This window comes from Odontesthes bonariensis, chromosome 4 (assembly GCF_027942865.1).
Source record: "Odontesthes bonariensis isolate fOdoBon6 chromosome 4, fOdoBon6.hap1, whole genome shotgun sequence".
Classification (NCBI taxonomy): domain Eukaryota; kingdom Metazoa; phylum Chordata; class Actinopteri; order Atheriniformes; family Atherinopsidae; genus Odontesthes; species Odontesthes bonariensis.
Window position 1 is genome coordinate 5,676,754 of NC_134509.1, and position 24,019 is coordinate 5,700,772.

The 24,019-nt window shown below is 40.7% G+C and overlaps 1 protein-coding gene across 1 annotated transcript in view; it reads left to right on the forward strand.

Moving 5' to 3' along the window:
- The window catches only part of usp43a (ubiquitin specific peptidase 43a), a 126,504-nt gene extending 102,703 nt beyond the window's left edge, over window positions 1-23,801 (forward strand). Inside the window, exons 14-16 of the mRNA XM_075462609.1 lie at window positions 819-977; window positions 18,034-18,195; window positions 18,292-23,801. Of these exons, the coding sequence (XP_075318724.1) occupies window positions 819-977; window positions 18,034-18,195; window positions 18,292-19,436 (1,466 nt within the window). The 3' untranslated portion in view covers window positions 19,437-23,801. The remainder of the gene's footprint in view (window positions 1-818; window positions 978-18,033; window positions 18,196-18,291) is intronic.
- Window positions 23,802-24,019: the final 218 nt, after the last annotated feature.

Genomic DNA, 24,019 nt, shown 5'->3' on the forward strand with positions numbered 1-24,019 from the left:
ATAACCCCTTTGGCAGCCTTTTAGCTTTGGTGAGATATGTGCTAGTCCAAAAATGTTCAATAGGATTGCATGATCTGTCTGTATCTGCAGGGGTTGGCTGGAATAGATGAAGCAACTGTGAGACTAGAATACAGCAAAACTGAAGAGGAGGCAGCAGTCGTCTCCATCACAGCCTCTGTGCACAGTTCCATGCTGTACTATAGTGGTGTATATGACTGCATCTTGTTTTTTTCACCTTTTGTAGCCTGGGGGTGGGAGCATTGTGCACTATAACATGAACACAGTGGTGTGATGGGCCATTTACCTTTGATAAACACTGAATATAGCCATCTGCTGTCACCTGTCAGGGAGCAAATAAACGGAAAGCAACAATTCTCTGCTCTGGAAAAAAAAAATAAAAGTGATGTATTTTATGTTAGTGAATGGTTCTCTGTGTAATGTAGATAGTTGTGAAAGATCTCCAGTGTTTGAATAACTTCTCTTTTAGTGTTTAGTGTCCTTCTATGTCCTTAGTTTTATTTTTAACAATTGTTGTACGAGTCATAATCCAAGAATGAGACCAACAAGAAATATAGGCTGTAATAGAAGTTACTACAGGGGAGCTCCATGTGTTTAATGTACAGTTCTTCTATGTGTTTGTTTGAACACAGCAGTTGAGCTCAGTGGTACAGAAAATGATTAATTGCTTGGTCTCCTCGTGGAATTTCTTATCAGTCAACATTGTATTGTTTTACTTAATTTCAGCATTTTTTAACCATGTCATTAAGTTGCACTTATTAAGGTGTCCCTTGTTTATACCTTTCCCCTTTTCGATTCAGCCTACTGTAGGAATTCAGTGGATGGCCAGTGGTACAGCTATGATGACAGCAGCGTAGACCTGGTGCCAGAGGAGGAAGTATGTACCAGAGGAGCTTACATCCTTTTCTACCAGAGACGAAACACCATTCCTCCATGGTCAGCCAGCAGCTCTGTTAGAGGTATGTTATCAGATGACAAGCGCCCTGGGTGGCATGAAAAGTTTAATGGATAAGCTTTTGCAAATGTCTTGGTGCATAGAAATGTTCAAAGACAAATAATATGTGAACTTAGAACAGAAGCTGCAGCCCCTTCTACATCTCCTGCCTTTTTCTGTAACAAGAACACAGCTGTGATCTGTTCAGTGAGACACGTGGGAGTTGTGGATGAATCTGGCAAGATCATTTTAATATTCCCCATTATTATTATTAATCCACCAATCGTGTACATCGCAGTCACAAACTTACTGCTCCTGTTCTTGTTAGACCTTTTCATTGATGACTTATGCAGTAATCAATAGTACCCCAAAAAGGCGGTTTGTTCAAATCTGCATGAAGATTCAATGATGACTCATCATTGTCCCAGCTTCTAAAGGCACATTTTATAGCTTTGGTCCTCAACATGATCACAGGGAGGCAGAGTTTTTCCAGACAAGGTGTAGGTTTCCATTCCCTTTTTAAAGGGATAGTTCGCCTCTTTTGACATGAAGCTGTATGACATCCCATATTAGCAATATCATTTATGAACATTGACTTACCCCCCGCTGCGTCCTGTGAGCCAAGTTCCAGCCGAGTTCTGGCGTTGATGAAGGTAGTCCGGCTAGTTCAATTCAATTCATTTTTATTTATATAGCGCCAAATACAACAAATGCCATCTCAAGGCACTAAAGTCCAATTCAAGCCAATTGGAATTCAATTCATTGTAATCATAATTTCTCTCTACCTTTGTATCACTACGGGCTGTGTAAACTGTGCAGACCGAAGTGCAGACCGAGCAGTAAACACCGTAACAGGTGCAGCTATCGCTAGGTGGCTAGACGCATTGATATGAAGGGAGGCAAAAATAGCGCCAAGCGATGTGAGGTCTGACTTTTTCTGGATGGACGATTTTGTGATGCAAATGTATTACTCTTTTGAACGCATATTGTTTTGAGGAGCAAGACGCTTTATTTTTTAAACCCCAGCCAACTAGCCGGACTACCTTCATCAACACCAAAACGAGGCTGGAACTCTGCTCACAGGACGCAGCAGGGGGTAAGAAAATGTTCATAAATGATATTGCTAATATGGGATGTCATACAGCTTCATGTCAAAAGAGACGAACTATCCCTTTAAGATTTAGGTTGAATTCATTCATTTATGTCTGTATTGTTTTTAGTTTTTATTTTTTTCCCCAGCCTGGGGAAAAGTAAGTAAGTCACAACAAGAGGAAAGATAAAAAAAAACCTCTTAATCGGCCTTGATGCCTGTTAATTCTTTTGTAATGACAAGAAACTGAGCCATAATGTCTGAGCCAGTCACAGTGACACAGCTACCTTTACACGAGTATAGTTTACATTATACAATTAGCTCAGTTTTTAGCGCAAACTTAGTAGCAGACATATTATATAATTGATAAATTAAGTATTTTTCTATTCTATTAACTGCATTGCACCAAAAAGAGACATCCTGTGTGCTTATATGCAGGAAGACAGCATCTCTGAATCAGCTGAGAAAAGTACATATCCAGTCCTTACTGTTCAAAACCCTAATTTTTTGTGATCCTGAGCAACAGATTGCCGTAGAATTTGTCTTTACAGAAACGATGATGTGCATTTTTCAAGAACACAGTCAGGAGGTTCTAGTTTTCTCTGGTTGTGGTACGCTGGACTGCATCATTTTTAAAAGGTGCTCCTAATATTTTGTCCTCCAATTTTCAACATATATGAGGGAACAGAAAAATCCAAACATATTTCAATGTGAAGTGCTCCAATACGACCCTCCCACCCACTGTGAGGTAAACATAAAGCTGCACACAGTTACAGTCAAACAAGGTTTTGCAGTTTTAGATGATTAAAAAATGACAACATAAAGATGGCTTTGATATCTTTTAAACTTTAGCCCCTTTCACACTGCGACCCGCTACCTTAGCGGGTCCAAATTGCACCTTCGACCCGCGTCGAGCAATGTGAACGCTTGGCGTGTCAGGGTGACCCGTGTCGCCTGAAGCCGAGTTCAGGGGGAGTTGCCTAGTGGCAGAGCGTCACACGAAACACATAAAATGCTGGGCGTGTACAATGACGTAGGCACAAGCCATGCGTCGGAGGTACAGTTAAATACACCTGTCTTCATCAAATTTTTCAAACAAACGATGGCGGGACACCTTGAGAACTCGTTTTTGCAATTGTATATGCAGTTCATGGAGATGTTACTTTACGGTGCGTCTTGCTGCGTGGGAAACCGCGCTCTCCCATCTTTCTCGCCAGCCCTTCCAGCAGAGGTCCATCCTTCACCGTCCCCGACGTGTGGCGGTAAATAACGTCCTCTGCTCGGGGGCTGAGGAGCTCGCGGACCTCCTTGTCTCCCCAGTTGGCCATCTTCAAAAATGTCTCGAACTTGATGTAGGCTAAAACAGAGTGAAACTTGTCCTCACCTGTCGCTGTTGTTCTGAATCAGCTGTCCATTCTGTCTTTTGAACTCCTCACGTCACGCCCACATCCGACCCGCGTCGATTGCGTTCACATCAAACTCGGCTCGGCAAAAAGACTAGGGTCCGACGCGGGTCGAAAGGCGAGTCGAGTTGACGCGGCAGCCCGGGTCGGCAGTGTGAACGCAACAGCGGACACGCTAAATTCGCGAATTAAACGCGGGTTATTCGGCAGTGTGAAAGGGGCTTATGTTTGAGCAGTGTTTAGTGAGGTCGACTTTCATAACGCTCCTTATGTAACTAGTTCAGATACAGCAGTCTGTAAGTAAAGCTCATCTTGGCTGATTTCCAACAGGCTGTGAAATCAAACATTTTCCTCACTAGATAGTGTTTGATTTTTTTCCAATATGAATAAATATGAAAACTTTTCTTTAATCCATCTACCTTTCATATTTCCAGCCGAATTTGATCACTGCTCTGGAAAGCATGAACAAGATACCTGGGCAGCGTTTTCTCTTCAGTTAAAAACACAACTTGGGCCCCTTGGAGTGTTTACATGAACATTACAAATTACAAGTTGTAGCGGTTTCCGCACTGAAAATAACAGCAATGAATAACATGCTGAGCTTGTTGACTGCTTATTCTGTGGCAGGCTGTATCCCTTTCAACGATAAGAAATCCAAGCATGTCTTAAGACAAGTATAAGTGGCACAAATGTGCACCAAATGGATTTTATTGTTCTATCAACAACACATTCTGCAACAATATTCGGTCTGTAAGCATAATATTATTTATAATGCAGGCATTTCATAATCAGTAACATCATCAAACTATGGAGTCTGGATTTAAATGTGGATCGGGTCACGGGTTGTTAACATCTGTGTGATCCGTGAATGATGTCGGTATGAGAGCCCGATACCATTATTAGACTAGGTCGGTCCAAACTCTACTACATGTAAATGATCACGACACCCTGTGTCTTGAGGTGTTGGCGATTGATTGAGTGTTTATTTCGAGCTTATTTTCAGGCAGATTGCAAAATAAATACATTTCCATAATACATATCAATTTACATATTCATATAGAACAAAGGTAACATAAATCAATACTAGCTCGAAAGGGAGTGAGATGAAGTAAAAAATACTTATTTTCTCCCACCCCCATTCAAAAATTATAATTTATAAGGATGCGTCTTACATACATTGGCATAGTTTTTAACTTTCAACTTAATTTTAACATATTATTACACATATCTTCTCATCTCTTATTTGATGTTATTATTTATTATTTAATCACAATTTATAAGATGATAACATAATAGCCCGTAAATATACATTACAAAATTTCTTCAGTTTTGTATTTTTTCATTACTTCCACTTTATATCTGGCGATCTGTTTAGAGTTTCAGTTATTGTTTGTGTCCCCTGTTTGGATGCATGACACTGCATATTAATGCATAACGGTGATCAAACAACTAATTAGGATCAATCAGAAGCTGCTTCAGCTCTGCTGCTACAAAGTAAAGTACAGGAAGTCATTCCTGCCCACAGCAGTTACTCTACAGAATGACTTTTCAATGGTGACCAAATGTTATTACTTCTTTCTTCTGAAATACTTTCCCTTTTTTGGATCAAAAGAAAATAAGCTGGGCTTGACCGTCTGTTCATCCCGCCTGTTTATCAAGGCTCTCTTCACCTTCCCTGTATCTTCCTGCTATGTCACCAGTTACATTTATGCTGTGAGTCTTGGTTTGCACTCGTGCACTCGTGCTTCAGCTTTCTCGTATTTTTTTTCTAAGTTGGGGCCTGCCACTTTCTGTATCCCTGTTGGACTTTTTGTGACACCATCTCTAATCAAAGGTTGCTTTTGCTTGTTTGTGTCCTTCTCCAATCACTCACCTCCTTCTATTTTATTTTTATTCTTTTGCAATTTCTCGCTCTCTTTTTTTTTCTTTTTTTTTCTTTTTACCTTGGAACAAGTATCCACAATGATTTATGGGTAATCTTCCTATTTAACCTAATGTGAGGTATTAAACAGTTGATTAGTTCTTCCCAGTTGTCTTTAAACGGAGCGTTTTGCTCCCTACAGTTTCGAATCTCCCTTAAAATAGCACAGTCCAATTCACAAAGAACTGCTGGGCAGTTTTTACACCACTTTTTGTGTAATGTTCTGATTTACTTCCTGTGTTTGCCAAATTTCTGCCCTTGTTAAATGCCTTAATTGTTCCAATCTGGGTTCAGCCCCTGTGTGTGTGTGTGTGTGTGTGTGTGTGTGTGTGTGTGTGTGTGTGTGTGTGTGTGTGTGTGTATATATATATATATGCAACTATGTATGTGTGTGTACATATATATGTATGTATATCTTGTCTTTTCCTCTCCCCTTTGTCAATTTGTCAGTGTTTTTTTTTTTTAATTTGGACTTTGTTGGATGTTTTTTGCCATCAGCACTTTCAGCTGTTTTCTAAAACTACTTAAAATTCAATTTGACTTTGTTTCACCTACCTCTGTCCGTAGCCTGTGTTTGGACCTTGGAAACTGTTTTTTCTTAAAATGAAAGGCTAAGTTATGTTTGATGAACAGTTCAGATGCGTAGGTGGCTGCTACCTCCAGCTGCTGTTGGATAGAGTGGAGAGAGAAAGACATTATACAGTGACTTATTGACCCTGTCCACAAAGTACAGTTACAGGACTATAGCACGCACAGATTTTTCAAACCCTAGAAATATTTAAATTTAATACAAAAGTGGTACTTGAGGCAAGTTTATAGACTTGTTAAACATATACATCAAAGTTTAGCATTCAGCATAGCTTTTTGAAGTTGCTGAGAGTATAATATCAGGGTATGTTGCAGAAAGCAGGTGAATCTGAAACGGGGGAAAACTCAGTTTCTGATTTCAGAACAGCTTAAGTGAACCTATTCTGACCGTGAAGCGTGTCCGTGATTTGTGAACAAAGGCCACCTGCAGTAGAGTTCCAATTTATGATCCACCATAGCAATGGGTAAATTTGGGTAAAAATGGGTAAAGCAGCAGCTACAGTTTAATCCAGTGGAGACAGAAAAAGGAATATTTGCCAGTGTGGATTATAATGTTACGAAAAGAAGAAAAAGATGGAAAATAAATAAGAAATTAAGAAAAATAGACAGAATAACAGTGACGAAAGAAGTCTATTTGTTGAACTTTTTTTTTCATGTACAGCACTTAAACACCTTAAGTGAAAATAAAAGTTTGCTAAAGTTGAAATCCTACTGTAGGCACACATTACATTCAGCTAAATGAGATTAATCAGCTATAAACAAATGGGACATGACATGGGTGACAAAAACCGAGGATAAAAATATGGATCAAACCAATAAGACATCGTTGAGTTTACAATCAGAGCTCTTTTTTTTCTTTTTTTCTTTTTTTGTTCAAAGTTACAGACCAACCAAGTAATAATGATTTCCAGTGTCAGTTTCCCATCTCACAATTCAAAATTACAGATAGTGTTAATAGTTTAACATAAATTGAATATCCAGCCAATATTTAAAAGTCTTGTTATGTCATCTTAAAGTTTTATTTAATTGCACCACAACCTTTTCACTTTAGTGCAGGACATCACATGGCAAATTAAAAGCATCAATGATCAGCATCTTATTTGTCTAAAGCTTATTAAAGATGGTTTTATTTAACCAGTTGTCACTATAGTGATACCGATATTTAAGTGTAGTTAAACTGGCTGAAAAAAAGTCTGAGTAACAAACCATCATGGTCCTTGGAGGATGACCCTGCCAGTATCGAACCTGGATCTTTGTGTTTCTGAAGATGTAAACTTCTGCACATAACTGCATTCCAACATATAACGTCTGTATGAAAAGAAGGAAAAACTGTGAGGCAAAGAGTTTCTGAGAGTCACAGAAAAATAATAAATAAATAAAGTACAGTACATTAGGTCCACGCTGCATGTAACCATAGCAACTGGAACGGAATTAATGCCTGCCTTCATTGGTATAGAAATTCCACAGTTTCCCTCATGTCAGTTCTCACAAACACACCCCAGGGTCTGCAGCAAATCTGTTGCCCTTGTACCAATAACAACACTTTTAATTAAAAGGGAAAGCTGTTTTGTAAAGATTATCTGCAAACTAACAAAGGTTCTTGATCATTTAATTGATTTCCCACTTTGCATGAAAAGAAAACACACCAGATCAGAAATGTGTGATCAATGATGGGATTTTGTATACAACAGGAATGAGAGTGCATTAAAAGAAGATTATTTTGAAGAAAGTCAGAATCACCAGCTGAGGTAGTTGAACCTTGAACAGGTTCAGACAAGTGCACAGCCTTGTAATGTCAGGCTGTGTGAAGCAAAGAGGCAAACAGTTCAGTGCAACTGCTGTTATGATCATATGTACAGAGTATGAATTTGTGAAAAAAAAAAATCACAGTTTTGAAATCACAGATTGCAATTTCTGAAAACTCTTATGAAAACTCATTCAGGCAAATGCAGTTTTCACTTCCTGTTTTTCAACAAGTTTATGACTGAAGAATCAGGAAATAATCTCCCAAAAGAACTTAATGACGAAAATAAATTTTCTATCTTCAACACACTCTGTATAAATACTTGACGTAGCCATCTGCTATCAGGCATGAAGCCAATGCAAATGGTTTTTTAAATGCAATACTGTAGACAGGCACGAGCTTGAAAACATCCATGGCTTCAATTTACTCCCATTCACAAGAATGTCAACCTGGTGAAAGAGTAGGTTCTTATGGTTTCATTAGCTAGAATCACTTGTGCCAGTGGTGCCTCTGAAAGTAAGTTCTTGATTTACTAGATATAAGTCTTGAAAGAAATGCACTTTCGTCCAATTGGGATCACTCTTCAAATCCATCCTTGTGTCCAGATAGGGTCACTTCTGGCCCTGATAAAGACCGCCTCGGCAGTGGCGGACTGGGACTAAAAAACAGCCCTGGACTTTGACTCGGCGCAGCCCACAACGGATGCGCGAAAACTCATCAGCCACAGATACGGGTGTCAAAATAATTCAATCTTAACCTTAATCTTCTTTCATGTTCCTCCACTCTTTGACTAGTATGTTTCCAGTCCTGCATTCCACTTATGATGGGATTGGTTTCATTTGGTCAAATGCTAGACATACTGCACAATACAGTGTATGGTTCTCTTCACAGCATGTTAGCCATTTTCTGTCTGTGCCATCTTTGCATGTAAATGCTTTTTGTAGTCAGGTGTTTTGTCTTCCTCTGAGGGTGGTAAGAAAAAACAACAGGGTTTATGTATTACATCATCTATTCCATGCGAATTAAAAATGGATTTCTTCTGCATTCATGTTGCCTGTGACATGTTTGTGTTTTAGAGCCAAACAACTGTAACAACTGTAATAGTTTTGTTTAATTTCTGGGTATAGATCAAAATGTAGCAACCTGAAAAAACATTTGCTAACGTCAGATTACCTAACCCTAATTTTCCCCCTTTCATACTTACATGCCCTACACTTGTCTGGGGAACTTCCACCAGCTCATGCATCTGTCTCTCATCTATCTGTCCCTGTGCTGCAGCCTCAGCCTCGTCCTGCACAGCGGTTTGGCTCTCAGAACCGCCGGCGTCGCCTCCAAACTTGCTGCCGCTGGCAAACATTTCTGTCAACTTCCGACATTTGGATGCTTCGCTCTTTAACTGCCTAATTTTTTTTTCCTCACCTTCTCAGCCCCTCCTTTTTCTTTCCTTTTTTAAGGAGTAGAAACAGTATGCATCTCCAGTCTCTCCCATCTGCACTTGCACACGACTGAGTGACGAGTGAGCTTGCACATCTGTGGGCCTGCAGGCGCATTGTTCCCTCCTCTCGGTCTGGACATGGAACAACAGTATATTATAAGCAAGAGAAAAGAAGAATAAAAAAAACACTGGCGGCTGCGCAGCGGCCGGTCCGGCGGCCGTTCTGGTTTTCTCCAGAACGTACAGATGGCCAGTCCGCCCCTGCACCTCGGCAAAAGTTGAAAATCTAATCTTGCTGCTTTGAAATAGCAGTACACACACACCGATGGGTGAAATCACAAAGAGTTCTTCCTTTCAACTCTATGATTTTATGTGGGGATCATAAACTGTATAGTCTTTAAAAGAAGAAGAAAAATAGCAACATCCTTTCAGTTATATTAATGAAACACACCTTTAGTATGGAGTGTGTCTACTTTCTTCCTATGGACCTTAAAGATGCTAGATGGTTCTTTTTCTGTTCTATGACTTTGTGAAGGACAAACACCTCCTTTTTCTGGCCAATGTTTGATTTATTTTCATATCAACTCTCAGAATAGAATTGACTTTTATCATATTCTTTACCTCAAAAAACAGCCTTTCCGCCTTGACAATCTACTGCATCGCAACTTTACGCTCCTTGATAACGTCTATAAAATGCGGACACGGTGAGACTTCCATTATAAATGTGTGACGGGAAGACAACATCTCATATCAATAAGATACAACCAAAGTCATCCACTAACAAACCAAATAAAAAAAGAGAGAGAGTTGAAAAGCAGCGCTAGAAACTTCCTCCACTTTCACAGTAACCTGTCCCTGGACATCCCCAGATGTGGTATAAACAGAGATCCAATAGACACCTTTGCATTGTGCGGCCTTCTCAGGAATCATGGGAGAGCACCTATCATGGAGAAGTGCATGTGAAGTAATCAGAGGAAAGCCATATTATCTTTTCTTGCACTTTTCTGATGTTCCTCTGTTGTGAGTTGCTATGAGACGATGTCCTTTTGTGCTTAAAGGAAGTTCAGAGTTGCAACATGTTGGTACAAACAGACAAAGACTGATAGTTCAGTTGCAGAGCATAAAAGTCTGCGTTAAGTATATTACATTACATTACGGTCATTTTGCAGACGCTTTTATCCAAAACGACTTACAATAAGTGTGTTCCACATCGGTAGGCAAAAGAACTTCAGGTCACAAGAAGTCATAAGTGCATTTCCTTCCAAAACCAAACAGCTAAGAGCATAACTAGTGCTAGAGTAAGTGCGGTAAGTTTGGTACCTAGACAAATGGGAAGACAATTTAGAAAACAAAGACAATTTAGGGAACAAATAAGTGCGTAAGGAACTAGGACGAAGCAGGTGATGTCCTAAGAGGGCCGATCAGGGTAGTGTTTCCTGAAGAGATGGGTATTCAGCCTGCGGCGAAAGATGGGCAGCGACTCAGCTGTCCTGACATCAGTCGGGAGCTCGTTCCACCATCGGGGCGCCAGAACAGAGAAAAGCCGTGACCGTGTCGATCGTGCGCAGGAACCACTGAGTGACGGGGCAGCCAGGCGCCTGGAGGCTGCAGAGTGAAGTGGTCGGGCGGGGGTGTAGGGCTTGACCATAGCCTGGAGGTATGAAGGAGCTGTTCCTTCCACTGCCCTGTAGGCCAGCACCAGAGTCTTAAACTGGATGGAGCAGCTACGGGGAGCCAGTGTAGAGAGCAGAGAAGGGGAGTCGTGTGGGAGAACTTGGGGAGGTTGAACACCAGACGAGCAGCAGCTTTCTGAACGAGCTCCAGAGGTCTGATGGCAGAAGCCGGGGCGCCAGCAAGGAGGGAGTTGCAGTAGTCCAGGCGGGAGATGACAAGAGCCTGGATGAGCATCTGCGCTGCCTTATCTGTGAGGAAGGGGCGAATCCTCCGGATGTTGTAGAGGAGGAATCGGCAGGAACAGGTCACTGATGCGATGTTTGGCGAGAACGACAGTTGGTCGTCCAGGGTCACACCCAGATTCCTTGCGGTCTGAATTGACGTCACCACGGAGTCATCCATGGTGATGGCCAGATCTCGGAACGGGCAGCCCTTCCCCGGGAGAAACACCAACTCAGTCCTGTCCAGGTTGAGCTTAAGGTGGTGCATCGACATCCACCCCGAGATGTCTGCCAGGCACGCAGCAATGCGTGCCTCCACTTGGTGTCAGAACGGGGGAAAGACAGAATCAGCTGGGTGTCATCTGCATAGCAGTGGTAGGAAAAGGACCCAAGACCGAACCTTGCGGAACCCCAGTGGTGAGCCTACGTGGCTTCAACACAGACCCTCTCAGTGTTACCTGGTAGGAGCGATCTGTCAGGTAGGATGAGAACATGGAGAGTGCAGAGCCAGAAACACCCATTCCCTCCAGGGTAGAGAGAAGGATGTGGTGGTTCACTGTGTTAAATGCTGCAGACAGGTCCAGGAGAATCAAGACAGAGGAGAGAGAGTTAGCTCGAGCAGTTTGGAGTGACTCAGTTACTGCTGGGAGGGCTGTCTCAGTTGAGTGGCCCACCTTGAACCCGGACTGGTGGGGTTCCAAGAAGTTGTTCTGGTGGAGGTAAGAGGACAGTCTTTTAAAGACAGCGAGTTCAAGAGTTTTGGACAGGAAGGGTAGAAGGGATACCGGTCTGTAGTTCTTGATCTCTGAAGGGTCAAGAGCTGGTTTCTTTAGAAGAGGAGTGACTCTGGCAGTCTTGAAAGCAGAAGGAAAAGAGCCTGATGTCAAAGACGTGTTAATGAGGTGGGTCAGGTAAGGAAGAAGATTAGGTGCAGCAGAATGAAGGAGAGGGGAAGGGACTGGGTCAAGGGAACATGTGGTGGGGCGGCTGGATTTTACAAGGTGAAGGACCTCATTTGCAGAGAGGGGAGAGACGTGGGACAGAGAGGGAGGTGAGGGAGAAGGTGGTAGAGAGGGAGGAGTGGGAGAGCGACAAGTGTGGGTGGTGTGGACAGCTGGGGGGTGAGGGAAGGAAGATCGGATATCGTTAACCTTCTTGTCAAAGAAGTCGGCAAAATCGTCAGGGAGGAGGGAGGAGGAGGGAAGAGGGGGTTGGAGGAGGGACGAGAAAGTTTGAAAGAGTTTTTTGGGGTTGGAAGCAGAAGTTTGAATTTTGTTACAGAAGAAGGCAGTTTTTGCAGCAGAGAGAGGAGGAAAAAGTGGAAAGCAAAGACTGGAAGGCAAGAAGGTCCTCCTCAGGGAGTTTACTTTTCCTCCATTTGCGCTCGGCCGCCCTCACGCTCCGCCTCTCAGTACGCACTGAGTCCGACAGCCAAGGGCCAGGTGGAGCTGAGCATGCAGGCCTGGAGGTGAAGGGACAGAGTTTGTCCAGAGAGGAGGACAGGGTGGAGAGAAGAAGATCAGTAGCAGTGTCAGGGGAAAGAAGAGAAAAAGATTCAGGGGCAGGGAGAGCAGAGAGAACAGAAGAGAAGTCAGTGGGGGAAAGAGAGCGTGGATTGGGACGAGAAGATACCATGTAGGTGGGGGGAGGTCGGGAGGGAGGAGAGGAGAGGGAGAGGGTGTAGGACATGAAGTAGTGGTCAGAGAGATGAAGAGGAGTGACAGAGACGTTGGCGCTACATTGCCTGGTGAAGATAAGGTCCAGTATGTTGTTGTGGGTTGGAGGAGATGAGGAGAGAACTAGGTTGAAGGAGGAGAGAAAAGAAACAAGAGGGTGAAGCTTCTCTGTCTGAATGTTGAAGTCACCGAGAAGGATGAGGCCGGAGCCATCATCAGGGAAGTGAGAGACAAGAGTGTCTAGCTCCTCCAGGAAGTCCCCAGCAGGGCCTGGTGGGCGATAAAGTACAGCGATGGTGAGCTTGAGCGGGTGAGAGACAGTGACAGCATGATGTTCAAAGAAGGAGGGAGATAATTGCAAGAACTCAACTGGAGCCTGTCAGTTTAGCGTTTGCATGTTCTCTCCGTACATGGGAGGTTCTCTTCAGGTAAAAATTAATGTAAGGTTAAATGGTGATTCTTCATTGACCGAAAGTGTGAGTGTTAGTTTACATGGTCGTTGGTCTTGTTTGGGTCTGTGATGGACCGGTGAGCTGTTCAGGATGTACCCCCCTCTCGTGCTATGACAGCTGGGATGGGCTTTAGCCCCTGTGGTCCTATACAGCATGAGGTGTGAATGAAAAACTGAAACTGCAGTCGTGTTGTACCATTAAATGTAGTCCTCCATCAGCTGGAATCAAATTCAGATGCGCTATAGTAACCTTCCTAATCTCATCTCATATTACTTTAACATTTAAATTTGTACATCCTGCTTCAGTGGTGACTCTGCAACCACAATCATTCAACCCCATTTTAGATAGATAAATAGATGAATTTATTCTTCCCCATTGTCATAGCAGTCTGGTAGTCACATACAGTTTTAAAGTCTTTTTTTTTTTTTTTGGTGGTGGTGACTGGTGACAACCAAGAGAAGCAAGTTTGTAAAGAGTCTAAATTGAAGTTAAATATCTCCAGTTGTAGCCATGGCTGCTCAGTGAAGGCCATGCAGAGATGGATCCCAGAAATGTCAGAATGTTTTGTAAACATTACGATATTAACATTTATCTTTGTGATATGTCCTGTCCTTATCCTCTTACTTGTCCAAATAGCCAATAAGGTCCCTGATTATGTGCAAGTGTTTAAGTCGGGAAGAGCTCTCTTCTTCACAAAATGCACTTACCCTGGTTCTGTTTGTTTATATTGTCAAAGCACTGCAACCATTTAAGTGTAGCTGTAAAACCTGCTTTATGCCCTCTTCAGCTTGGTACAATCAAAGTAACCTTCAGGTGTAAAACATCATGGGAAGATGATTGTGATGATTGTGAAATGCACAGATTTTGCAGTGGGTTGTTTAAGTCGCACTAAAGAGTAAAATATCAAAGCTCAATCCAGTGTTTGCTTTGGTGTGTGTTATAAGTGAATAACAAACAAAACACTTGTGCAGGCTAGATTGGTGTTGAGAGTAGTGCCAAATATCAGAATCACTGGGCAAGAAAATTAATGTTTTGTACCAATTCTGAATAATATCCTTGTTGTTGTTCCTTCTTGTGTAAGCTTTCCTTGGTCTCGAGCTCTTACACATAAGAATGATACAACACGATAGCTACTGATTCAAAGCCAAGTCATTTTGTAGTGCTTGGGCATAGATCTTCTTACGCATAGTGGTGCTACTTAAAGCACTTCTACGTGTTTTAGCTTCCTTCTGCAACAAGGGGGCAGTGTTGAAACTATGGGGACTACTTGAAATGTCGGTCCCTCTTGGTTTTGTTTTCCTGTTGTTGGTTTTTGCCCTGATGTGGGAGTGAGCTAATTGTAAATAAATTATGCAAACATGACTCGGTAATAAATTGTAGACATTCTCTATTTGCTTAAGAAAGTGATGAGAGAGGCTGAAGATTTGTTTAATGACCCATACGTGGGTTTTTTTGGTGCCAGAACTCAGACAACTGTCCCTGAGCTCTTTAATCATGATTTTCTAAGCTCAGGGCTGGGATGATATAATTCAAAACTTTGGTAAAATTGGAGGCGACAGTGGTTAATGTGACAACGCAATCAGAGTAAGTGAGGAAAACGAGATAAAGTTGAGGAACAAGACAGGAACAGACTAACCAGACAGGATTTTACTGTTTGAGAAAAAAAAACATGATGATGAATGAATTGTTGCTGTTGGCAAGTAATAACTGATTAGCTCTCTTGTTCAGTGATTTCTCATGTCTCCTTCGCTTGGCTCAATCAAGAAAGTTCCCAACATGTGAAAGTTCATAAATGATCACAGTTGTACTCTTGGAAGGATTTTGACTGTGAATCAAGGAGGCTGAAGCTGTGGTTTATTCCTAGAAATCTAATTAAATGTTTTTGTACTCCAAACATTTACTTCAGTGGTCTGTGTGAGAGCTATTGGGAAATGCACAACATTTCAACAGCAGCACATCCATCTATATAATGTTCTTTATTAGAGATTGTAAAGCAATATGTATCCTCTTTATCGTCCCTGCGTCACAGGTAAAGCCTCAGTTTGCCACCTCAGTCCAATTTCTGACTCACTTGCAAACAATTCTTATGTAAAACTAGTGGGTGTTTTTTTTTTTTTTTTTGTTATTTCCTAAATTTCCCACCAAAGTCTGCAGCATTTGAAAAGGTTCTCTGCTCACTTGCAACTCATCGCACTGTCATATATACAATGCAAACTGTGTTGCAAATGCATCCATTCACACCATTTGTCACATTTAAATTCTTCAGAAATGCACATTAAAAAAGTCAACTGTATTATAGATATATCAGAACATTTTGCTTTGTCTTGTTTGAGTGTGTTTGTTCATCATATATATTACAGTATTTAAAAAAAAAAGTGCCGTTTTTATTCTTGTTAGGTCCTGTAAAGTTATCCTACCTTGTTCGACAACTTTGGTGACTTTTCTGGTGGTCTTCCTCAGCCCTCTCAGCATGAGAACAAAATCACGCTTATGGCTGTGCATGTGTAGGGCTCAGATGGAGATTTGATTTGTGTTACGTCCTACAAATATAGGGGGAGCCAAAGAGGAAAACATTGCCAGATTCTCTGGTTACTTCAACTCTGAGCAGTTTGATACAGGGTGCTTTAGAATTTCTAATTGTACCGAAGCCCTCACAATTTACTGTTTCAGCATTACTTGAGTATCTTGTTCAGTCAAGTTTGCTGCTAGTCTAAGTGCCTCTTCGCGTCCGGTGATAACATGGGTCCTGGGTGACCTGATCACAAGTGGATTTAAATGGTGTTACATTGCATTTACACGTGTCATGAGTGACCTCTTCTCATCAGATCTCAGTTACTTGTTCTGCAGACAAACAGTTCATTGGACCACCATTAAACTAGGCCTTAATGATTGGATTTGAACGGTCTGATTTGGGTTTTTCACACTTGTGCTTCACACTGTCCACTTGGGATTGGATCAACCAGGAACTCTAAACGTGATTCTCATTCAAAAAAAAAAAAATTGTTTACCCAAAATGCCTCAATAAAATGTTACAGGTGTAGTATGTAAATTATGTTTTCAAATATTATCACCACAAGAAGGCAGAGTTTTAACAGACAAGGTATACTGTTTACCTGTTACCTGAAAATAATCATCATAATCACAAGAAAATAGCCATCTAACATTAAGACGGGCAAAAGATGCTAATTACTGCTGTTAATGTGTGGGCGGGTCACGGTAACACTGCCACCTTTACTCATTTACAGTTGACATTATACAGTTAGCTGTATGAAGACACTCTTTGGTAATGCCCACACAACAAACAGAGGGGGATCAGCAACACATTAATGAATGCCTACAGAATCAGCAAATCAGAGTCGGCAGTGAAAATTTATAGCTACATCAGAAACTGCATCCACAGCATTCACAGATCATCTTTATTTTTGTTACCAGTTCAGAAGAAATGTTGCGAGTTCTGCATCAGATTTCAGTCCTTTACTGCCTCGAACAGAAAAGTAACACCAATATTTACTCCGTTTTTGGCTCTTTGCAGCTCAATGCACAATTTTTATTTATTTATTTTTTTTTTGTGGGAAATGGGTAGTCCTCAAGGCAACGCTCAGTTGCCAAGTCATTATTGTAGTTTTCACTAACTCCTACTGAGCTCCTCTGTGCTCTCCATTTGCTGCTGAAAGGACCAGCAACTACTTTTCTCTTACCTAATTTCGTCATTAAAAGAAAATCTTCTGAAAATGTTGTTTGTCACCATTAGAATGCAATTGCATGTTTGTGGCATTGAGAAACCTTCCAAATGGATATTTTTCACAACACCTCATAGGCATAACGATCAATTCTAGAAAACTAGTTTCAGTGTAAGTGACCCCGACCTGCTTCGTGTGGATGGATATAATGGATACTTAAAAACTCTTGGTGAGTTAAACAACAGATTGGATGTATAGCAGCAGAAAGAACCAATTCAAATGCACTGAGCAGAACATTACATTTCCAATTCATCAAATATTGTAAAGTACAAAGATCTGTCATTTTTAAGCAACCAGTAAGCATCAGTGTAGTTCATGAGAGAAAAAGATGTACAAAAAGACGACATGTCAGAGCAAGCTAGTATTTCCGCCCCCTCATGTGGCACAAGAGAAGAACAATCACATGGTGATTATGTGGCTGCCATCAATGAGCATTGTTTCAGTGTTTAACCTATGTTACAGTTAGTGAATTGAACTGTTTTCTGCCCCTCTGTATGCATCTTTTCAATTAAATCTGTTATAGTATCTATTGAAATTTGTAGGAAAAAACTGCCCTATTCAACTGGTTGCAATGGTGATAAAATCAATGTTCATAGAGCTAATATCCTTGCATTTGCATGCTGCTTTTCTTTAGACAACTATAAGGTATTTCTCATCACAACGTGTTTTTATCACCTGTGGTTATCAGTTACAAACTAAGTCTGTAATTTTACTCAGAAGTGCTGGGCCTTGTTTTAGGGTAGGTGTTTATACATCAGTTTAATTCCAATAAGATGTTCCCTTGAAATAATGCACACATTTTTGCATGAGTAGAAATTATCTTGTAGCACACAGGGAGATTGATTAATTACAATACATTCAAGGGATGTTTGCTCATTGTTTATAGTAACTTCTCCAGCGGTGAAATGGAATTTACAGGTCTTCGTAGGTGCATTTGTGACAAAATGTATCAAGTCTTATGTAGTTCTAGAGATTGGTGGTCTAATTATCTTTGTATTAAACACTTTTCTTTAAATGAAGGCATTGCCTGGTTCAGTTTAATTGAATGTGGATTGTTATCGTTGTACAAAAATGTCAGCAGTTGATGTAGTTGTCCATTGATATTATCATTTCATTTGTGTGTACCATTAATATCAGGCTCTACAAGTTCATCAGTGTCAGACCACTGGCTAATCAGGCTGACAGAGGACAGCAAGAGAGGCAGTCTGGTGTCTCGCTCCTCCACCACCTGCCCGTCTTCCATGCCTGACTCTCCAGAGTCCCCAGTCTTCCATGACAATGGCTTTAAAGAGGATAGAGGTAAGCAACCACTCCTAATATTGATCTTAACAATTTATCTATACATTTCTCATTGATTATAAAAGCTAAAATCTTTCCTTTCTTTATAATTGTCAGGGGGCTTTGAGAGCAAGCCATTTATCAGGGGTCTTAAGGGGCGCAGTGTAAGCATGAGAGCCCCCAGCAAGACCAAAGAAACCCTGAGCAAAGTGTTTCCTCTGCGCTGGTCCTTTGGTTCCAAGGACAGACGAAAACCTGACCCAGTGCCTCCCCAGGTCCAGGATCCTGACCTGGTACAGTACTTGGAATCTGGCCGGCGACCCCGGTGCACAAAGGATTCAATAGTGACGCTGATGAATGAACCACGTAGCACAAAGGAGGCAGCTGAGGGCCGTGCTGCAGTAAATGTTCGGTCTTCCAGTGCTGGGAGTATAAGTTGTGTGGCTAAGACTGGAGAGGAACCGCCTTTAACGCAGGTCCCAGAGGGCCAGAGGAGACCATCAGAGAAGACATCCAGTCTGAGACGGAATAAGGGAAGCCAGTCAAGAGAGGAGAGCACAGCTAATATCAGTTCTAGCTCGAGCAGCAACACGCTCACCAGAAGGAAAGATGCCAGGAGGCAAAGCTCATCCAAATCTTCACAGGACACAGAGACAAAACAGAGCTCCAGTGCTGGAGTTCATCACAGCTGCAGTACTCCCAGCCTTCAGGATGGGACTTTGAGGAAGCAAAAGGGGGGCAAGGCTAACAGGGATCACCACAGTGCACATGAAGAAAATTGCAAGACCAACAAAGAAGATGTACCCAAGACCCACGATGGTCTGCTGTCTTTTTTTAAAGGTAACTTCCGAAAGAAGGATAAGGACCTTAAAAAGTCCATGGAGGATGAGTCACGGAAAGGAGGAGATGAGGAGGGAGGCAGAAGGACCTTATCAAGGGCATCACTGTCTAACGGAGCAGGAGGAGGCAGAACTGGAGCAGGAGGAGGAAAGTCGAATGGCTCGAGCCATCATGTGGATGATCTGGCAGACAGGAAGGTGAAACGTGCCACTGACATCAAACGCTCCCAGAGCTCCTCCAATATACCCACCAAAGCAGACAACAGCATGCGTAGAACGGCATCCTTACATCAAAATGGGATGTCTACAGCACCATCACGGAGCTCGACTGCAGATAAACAGACTAATGGCAACCTGCAGAGGACTCGTTATAGCACATCATCACTGGGGCACAAAAGGGTAGTGCCCGAGTCCAGCTTCTGATCCAGCGATATGATACACATCCACATAAAGCCTTATACCTGATGGGGAGGACATTAATTCCCATCTCTTATATCAAAGCAATAGAGCTTCATTCACAGAAACGCACCTTTTTGTTCCCAGAAAAATGACTGGAGTGCTTTGCACTAAAGAGGTGAGAGATTTAGCAAAGGGACATTTAAATGAATGCAGCTTGAAACGATTTGGCCTGGCTTTTTTTAAAAAAACTTCAGAGGGCAGCCCATCTCAATTCTGTTTTTAATGACTTAAAAGAAGTGCCTGAGCAACCTAAATGCAGTGTAGACCATTGAGTTTTGTCTGTTAAGCACTGAAAGTGCACAAATACAGACTTACCATACGGATTTGTGTCTTACTCACGTATTATGAGTGTTGAAAATCATCTCTCCATTTTGAACTGTTATGGTTGTTGCTTACAATCAAGACGCTCTGATTGTGTTCATTTATAAGAATGTACAATGTCCATTTGATTAAAACGGTGCTTTGAGGCCGCAGCTTATGATTAACATCAGTTATTCATCTTTAATCCCGCGTCTATGCGCAGGTTGGCTTTGAAAACAATGATGGGTTTTTATCAAGCACTGATTTATCTCCATATTATTGAGGAGGCAGTTGTTGTTTATTCAGTGCTTTAACTTTCAGGAATTGCATTTGTCTACTGTGAAGTGTAATATTAATACAGTATGGACATTAGGACGATAAGATGTCATTGCCAATTTTTTACATCAGTTAACCACATTTAATTATGTTCATATCTTTTCTTTCTCTACTGCTTTTTATGTAGCCTCTGATTATTGATTGAGTTACAGTGTTTTCTGAATGTATTTACTGTCAATAGATGCATTAAGCTGTGGGTGAAGGTGGAAAAAGTGTGAACCTTTGTATCCATATCTGTTCTGTGGAAGGCAGGGTGGGTGGCTGGGTGGGTGGGCTTAGGTAGTGGGGGGGTCCCCATTTGCCTCATTTATGTGAATGCTCCCCCCAAAAAATGGCTGCTATGGAAAACGACTGGTGGTTCTTTGGTTGTGTGGGATTTGATCAGAATATGTCAGACACTGATTTCTTTGGGGGAAAAAAAAAAGCATATTCAATCATAAAACAGGTAAAATCTTGCCAGTTCAGAGAGAATATTCCATAAAACACCAAAATTGACACAATTGGAAGTTTAGATAATCAAACGGAACATAAATACAAGCACATTTTAATATCTGTGCCTTTTGTTTACGCATTTACTGTTGACTGTATGTTAATACAAGCTAACTGCTGTTGGTTGTCAACATTAATTGATGCTTATGCCTAGAAAAGTGTGTTTGTTCAGCCTCTTTCAGCACATTGCTCTTCTTGCACCTGGTGGGGGTTTTCTTTCACCCCACGCAATTTTTTTTTTTCTTGATTTTGAGACTAAATGCATAACTGCTGGGCATAGTCAAAGTACTTGTATTGTGTGACTTGACAATAACAATAAATCGTATCTATTCTAATGCAACCCCAGTTCCAAAACTGATGGGATGCTGTGTAGAGCAAAATAAAAACCGGATGCAGTGATTTGCAAATCTCACAATAAAACCCAGGAAACATATCAAATGTTGAAAATTACATTTAAATATTTCATGGAAAATATTAGCTTGTCTTGAGAGAAAGAAAGAAAGAACCTCTGAACACTGATGACAGTCATTTCTCTTTATTGTCGGCTGGTGTCTGAACAGCACTGACTCATAATCCGGTTCTTTTGCCTTTCTCTGTAAAGATTTAATTTCATTGTGACAAGCATAAATCATGTCACATAAAGAAATAATTTAACATGGAATGAATACATAAAAAAAGATGATTGAACATTAATTGTGTTTGACTGTATTTCTTGTTTGATTTATTTCACTTGCGCCGTTTTAAATGGTTCCTTTTTAAATCCTAGAACCATGTGGTTTATTTGCTCAGTATTAGGCCCTAACTCAGCCAGCGAGAGACCAATGTAATTGATTTAATGTAGAAAAAAATGTAAATTTAGTGGCAAGAAAAAATGACATTAGTTTATGTCCCTCAAGCTGGGCCCTACAGAGTTAAGAGATTTAAAAGTAATTGCTTTAAGACTTCTCTTTACCTTGCAGACACCCACGTGCTTTAAATGTATGGTTGTTGGACACGTGTGTTGCGTAGTTACTGGAAGAAAAAATACACGAGTTCAAATTGCGTGCAATTACTCTGCAATCATGACAGCAGAACTTTAAAATGAAGCTCCTCTTGGTATCGGATCATGTCCTCAGGGTTATCGGGGCCAAGCGCGTTCCCAAAAGCAACGTAACAATGTTAGCATGATAGCAATGGAAAACTTTTCCTTTTGTTTACTTTTATTTTTGGGACTCACTTGAAATGAGAGATAATAACTTGTACAGAAACCCATATCTCCATTTAGTTGATGATGTGATTTTATTGCTGAGATCAAATGGCAACTTTGTCATCGTATTAAGTATTAATTCAGTGTCGGTATGTCATTCTTTTAATATCTTCATTATGGTCAAATGCAGGCGTGTTGTGAGACCCTTAAGATATTCACCCCCAATCTCAGCACTATGAGTTATATTTAAAAATCTTCAATTATACAAGTTAATTGTAATCAGCCTGTGTAATAACGTGGTAACCAAATATTCTTTTATGATGAACTAAATATAGAGCGAAAGTCTGTGTGAAAAAGATCAAACAATGTCAAAGCACTCGAATATCATCTCAATGGGCATTCATTTTGACTAACATGTTGTTGTGTTTTACTTTTCGTACCATTGTCAGAAGCTTGGTACTGTCCTTCAGTATGTCAAAAATTTGTAATGCACTTTTTGTTGATTTATAGAAAGTTTTATTTCTGAGGAGAGATGGTTTGGTTGCATCTCAGTGTGATACAGGCATATTTTGGGGATTTTGTGTTCAGCATTTTGTGGGCATTCTGCTTTCTCCTCTAAATTGTTGAGATTCCTTCAGCTTTTCCTAACCCAGCTCACTACCCTTGTACACGAGGACTTTGTTTTAATAGTTGAAAATAAAAACTTTATTTTGAAAATGTCCACATTAAGATGAGTGTTAACATACGATGGCTAATGAAAGAATATCTAAACTCTAAAATATATACATTTTTAAAGCATTTTTTTTTTAAGCTACTTTTGTGTCATCAGTGTTTTATAAAGACCTCCAATCCTCTAAATTTTTCTTCGTGAGCTCAATAACAACATGAATGAAAACAAATCATTGTTTAACAGTTATGCTTTTTGGCTAAAGAGAAGGGTGATTATGATTGGTTTTAAGTTTAACATGCTGTACTTGATCATAGATTTGATCAGTGACACACTGATGTATTATACATTTGTTAGCTATTTTTGCATCTATTATCAAGTTGGGGGGTTGCAAACGCTACTGAAGCAACATGAACTTTACTGAAAATGCTTAATTGAACCATCGAGTCGCGCACTGTTTTATCTTTGAAATGTCAAAGGGGATCGAATGTGGCTTTGTTTTGATTACAGTTTCTATTTGCCAGTCTTTAAAGTGGTTTTCAAAGACTAAAATCTTTAATCAAAGTCACAAAAGGTCAGAAAACACGAGGACAAGTCCCCAGACCGGTGCTTTTCGCAGTCCTGCACCATTCAGGGAACTGGCAACTGTTTTTATTAACGTGATTAGTGCAGACATTAAGAAGATTTCATAAACTTGTTTTACTGCATCAACCCTCGTTATTTTTGTCCTGTCAGACCAGCCGAGATCCCGGGGCTGCATTTGAAAGAGAAAGGGAAACTTTTCAATGTACTCGCCAATATAGAAACTTTGCATATGAAATAGGTCATTTTTGCTTCCAATAATTCTTCTTCTTTGTTATTTCTCAAGAGACATCAATGTTTTCATGTAAAAGTCAAAGAATTTAAACGGGGTCATAAATTCTGCCTGGCTCTGTTTTTCCACTTTATGACTCAGTCCACATGTAAGCACATCTACACCGTGTTTACTCGGCCTGACTTAGCACTTGCACGTTAACATGTTTTTTTCTGGTACGAAGATGGGTTTTATATGCTATTTTTCTATTGTTTCTAATACAAACCTGTGTATATACTTGTGAATACGCACAGGCAGAACTCTCTATGTCTAAGAGAGGATAAGTACAGCTATTTAACCGGTAGGGTGCATTAATTCAGAGTAATTTCTCATTGTATCGAAATTAACTGACACTCAGTATATTCCACTGTTTTGCATAAGAATGTAATAAGAATGCTTATACTGCTGTTCTTATTTGAATTATCTTCTGTACATGATGGTATGTTATGTATTTGATATATTTTTTCAATACAACCAATAAAAAGATGTTATTTCTGATTATGGCTGTCTATTTTAATGTTAAAATGATATATAAGACTTAGGGCTGGGCGAGTTAACTCGTTATTAGCGCGTTAACTCGTCAATTATTTAACGTGATAAATATTTCATCGCGCATTAACGCAGGTTTTTTTTTTTGGGGGGGGGGGGCTTTTGTGCCTTAATGGATAAGGAAAGTTCAGAGAGATAGGAAGCAGGGGGCAGAGAGAGGGGGAACA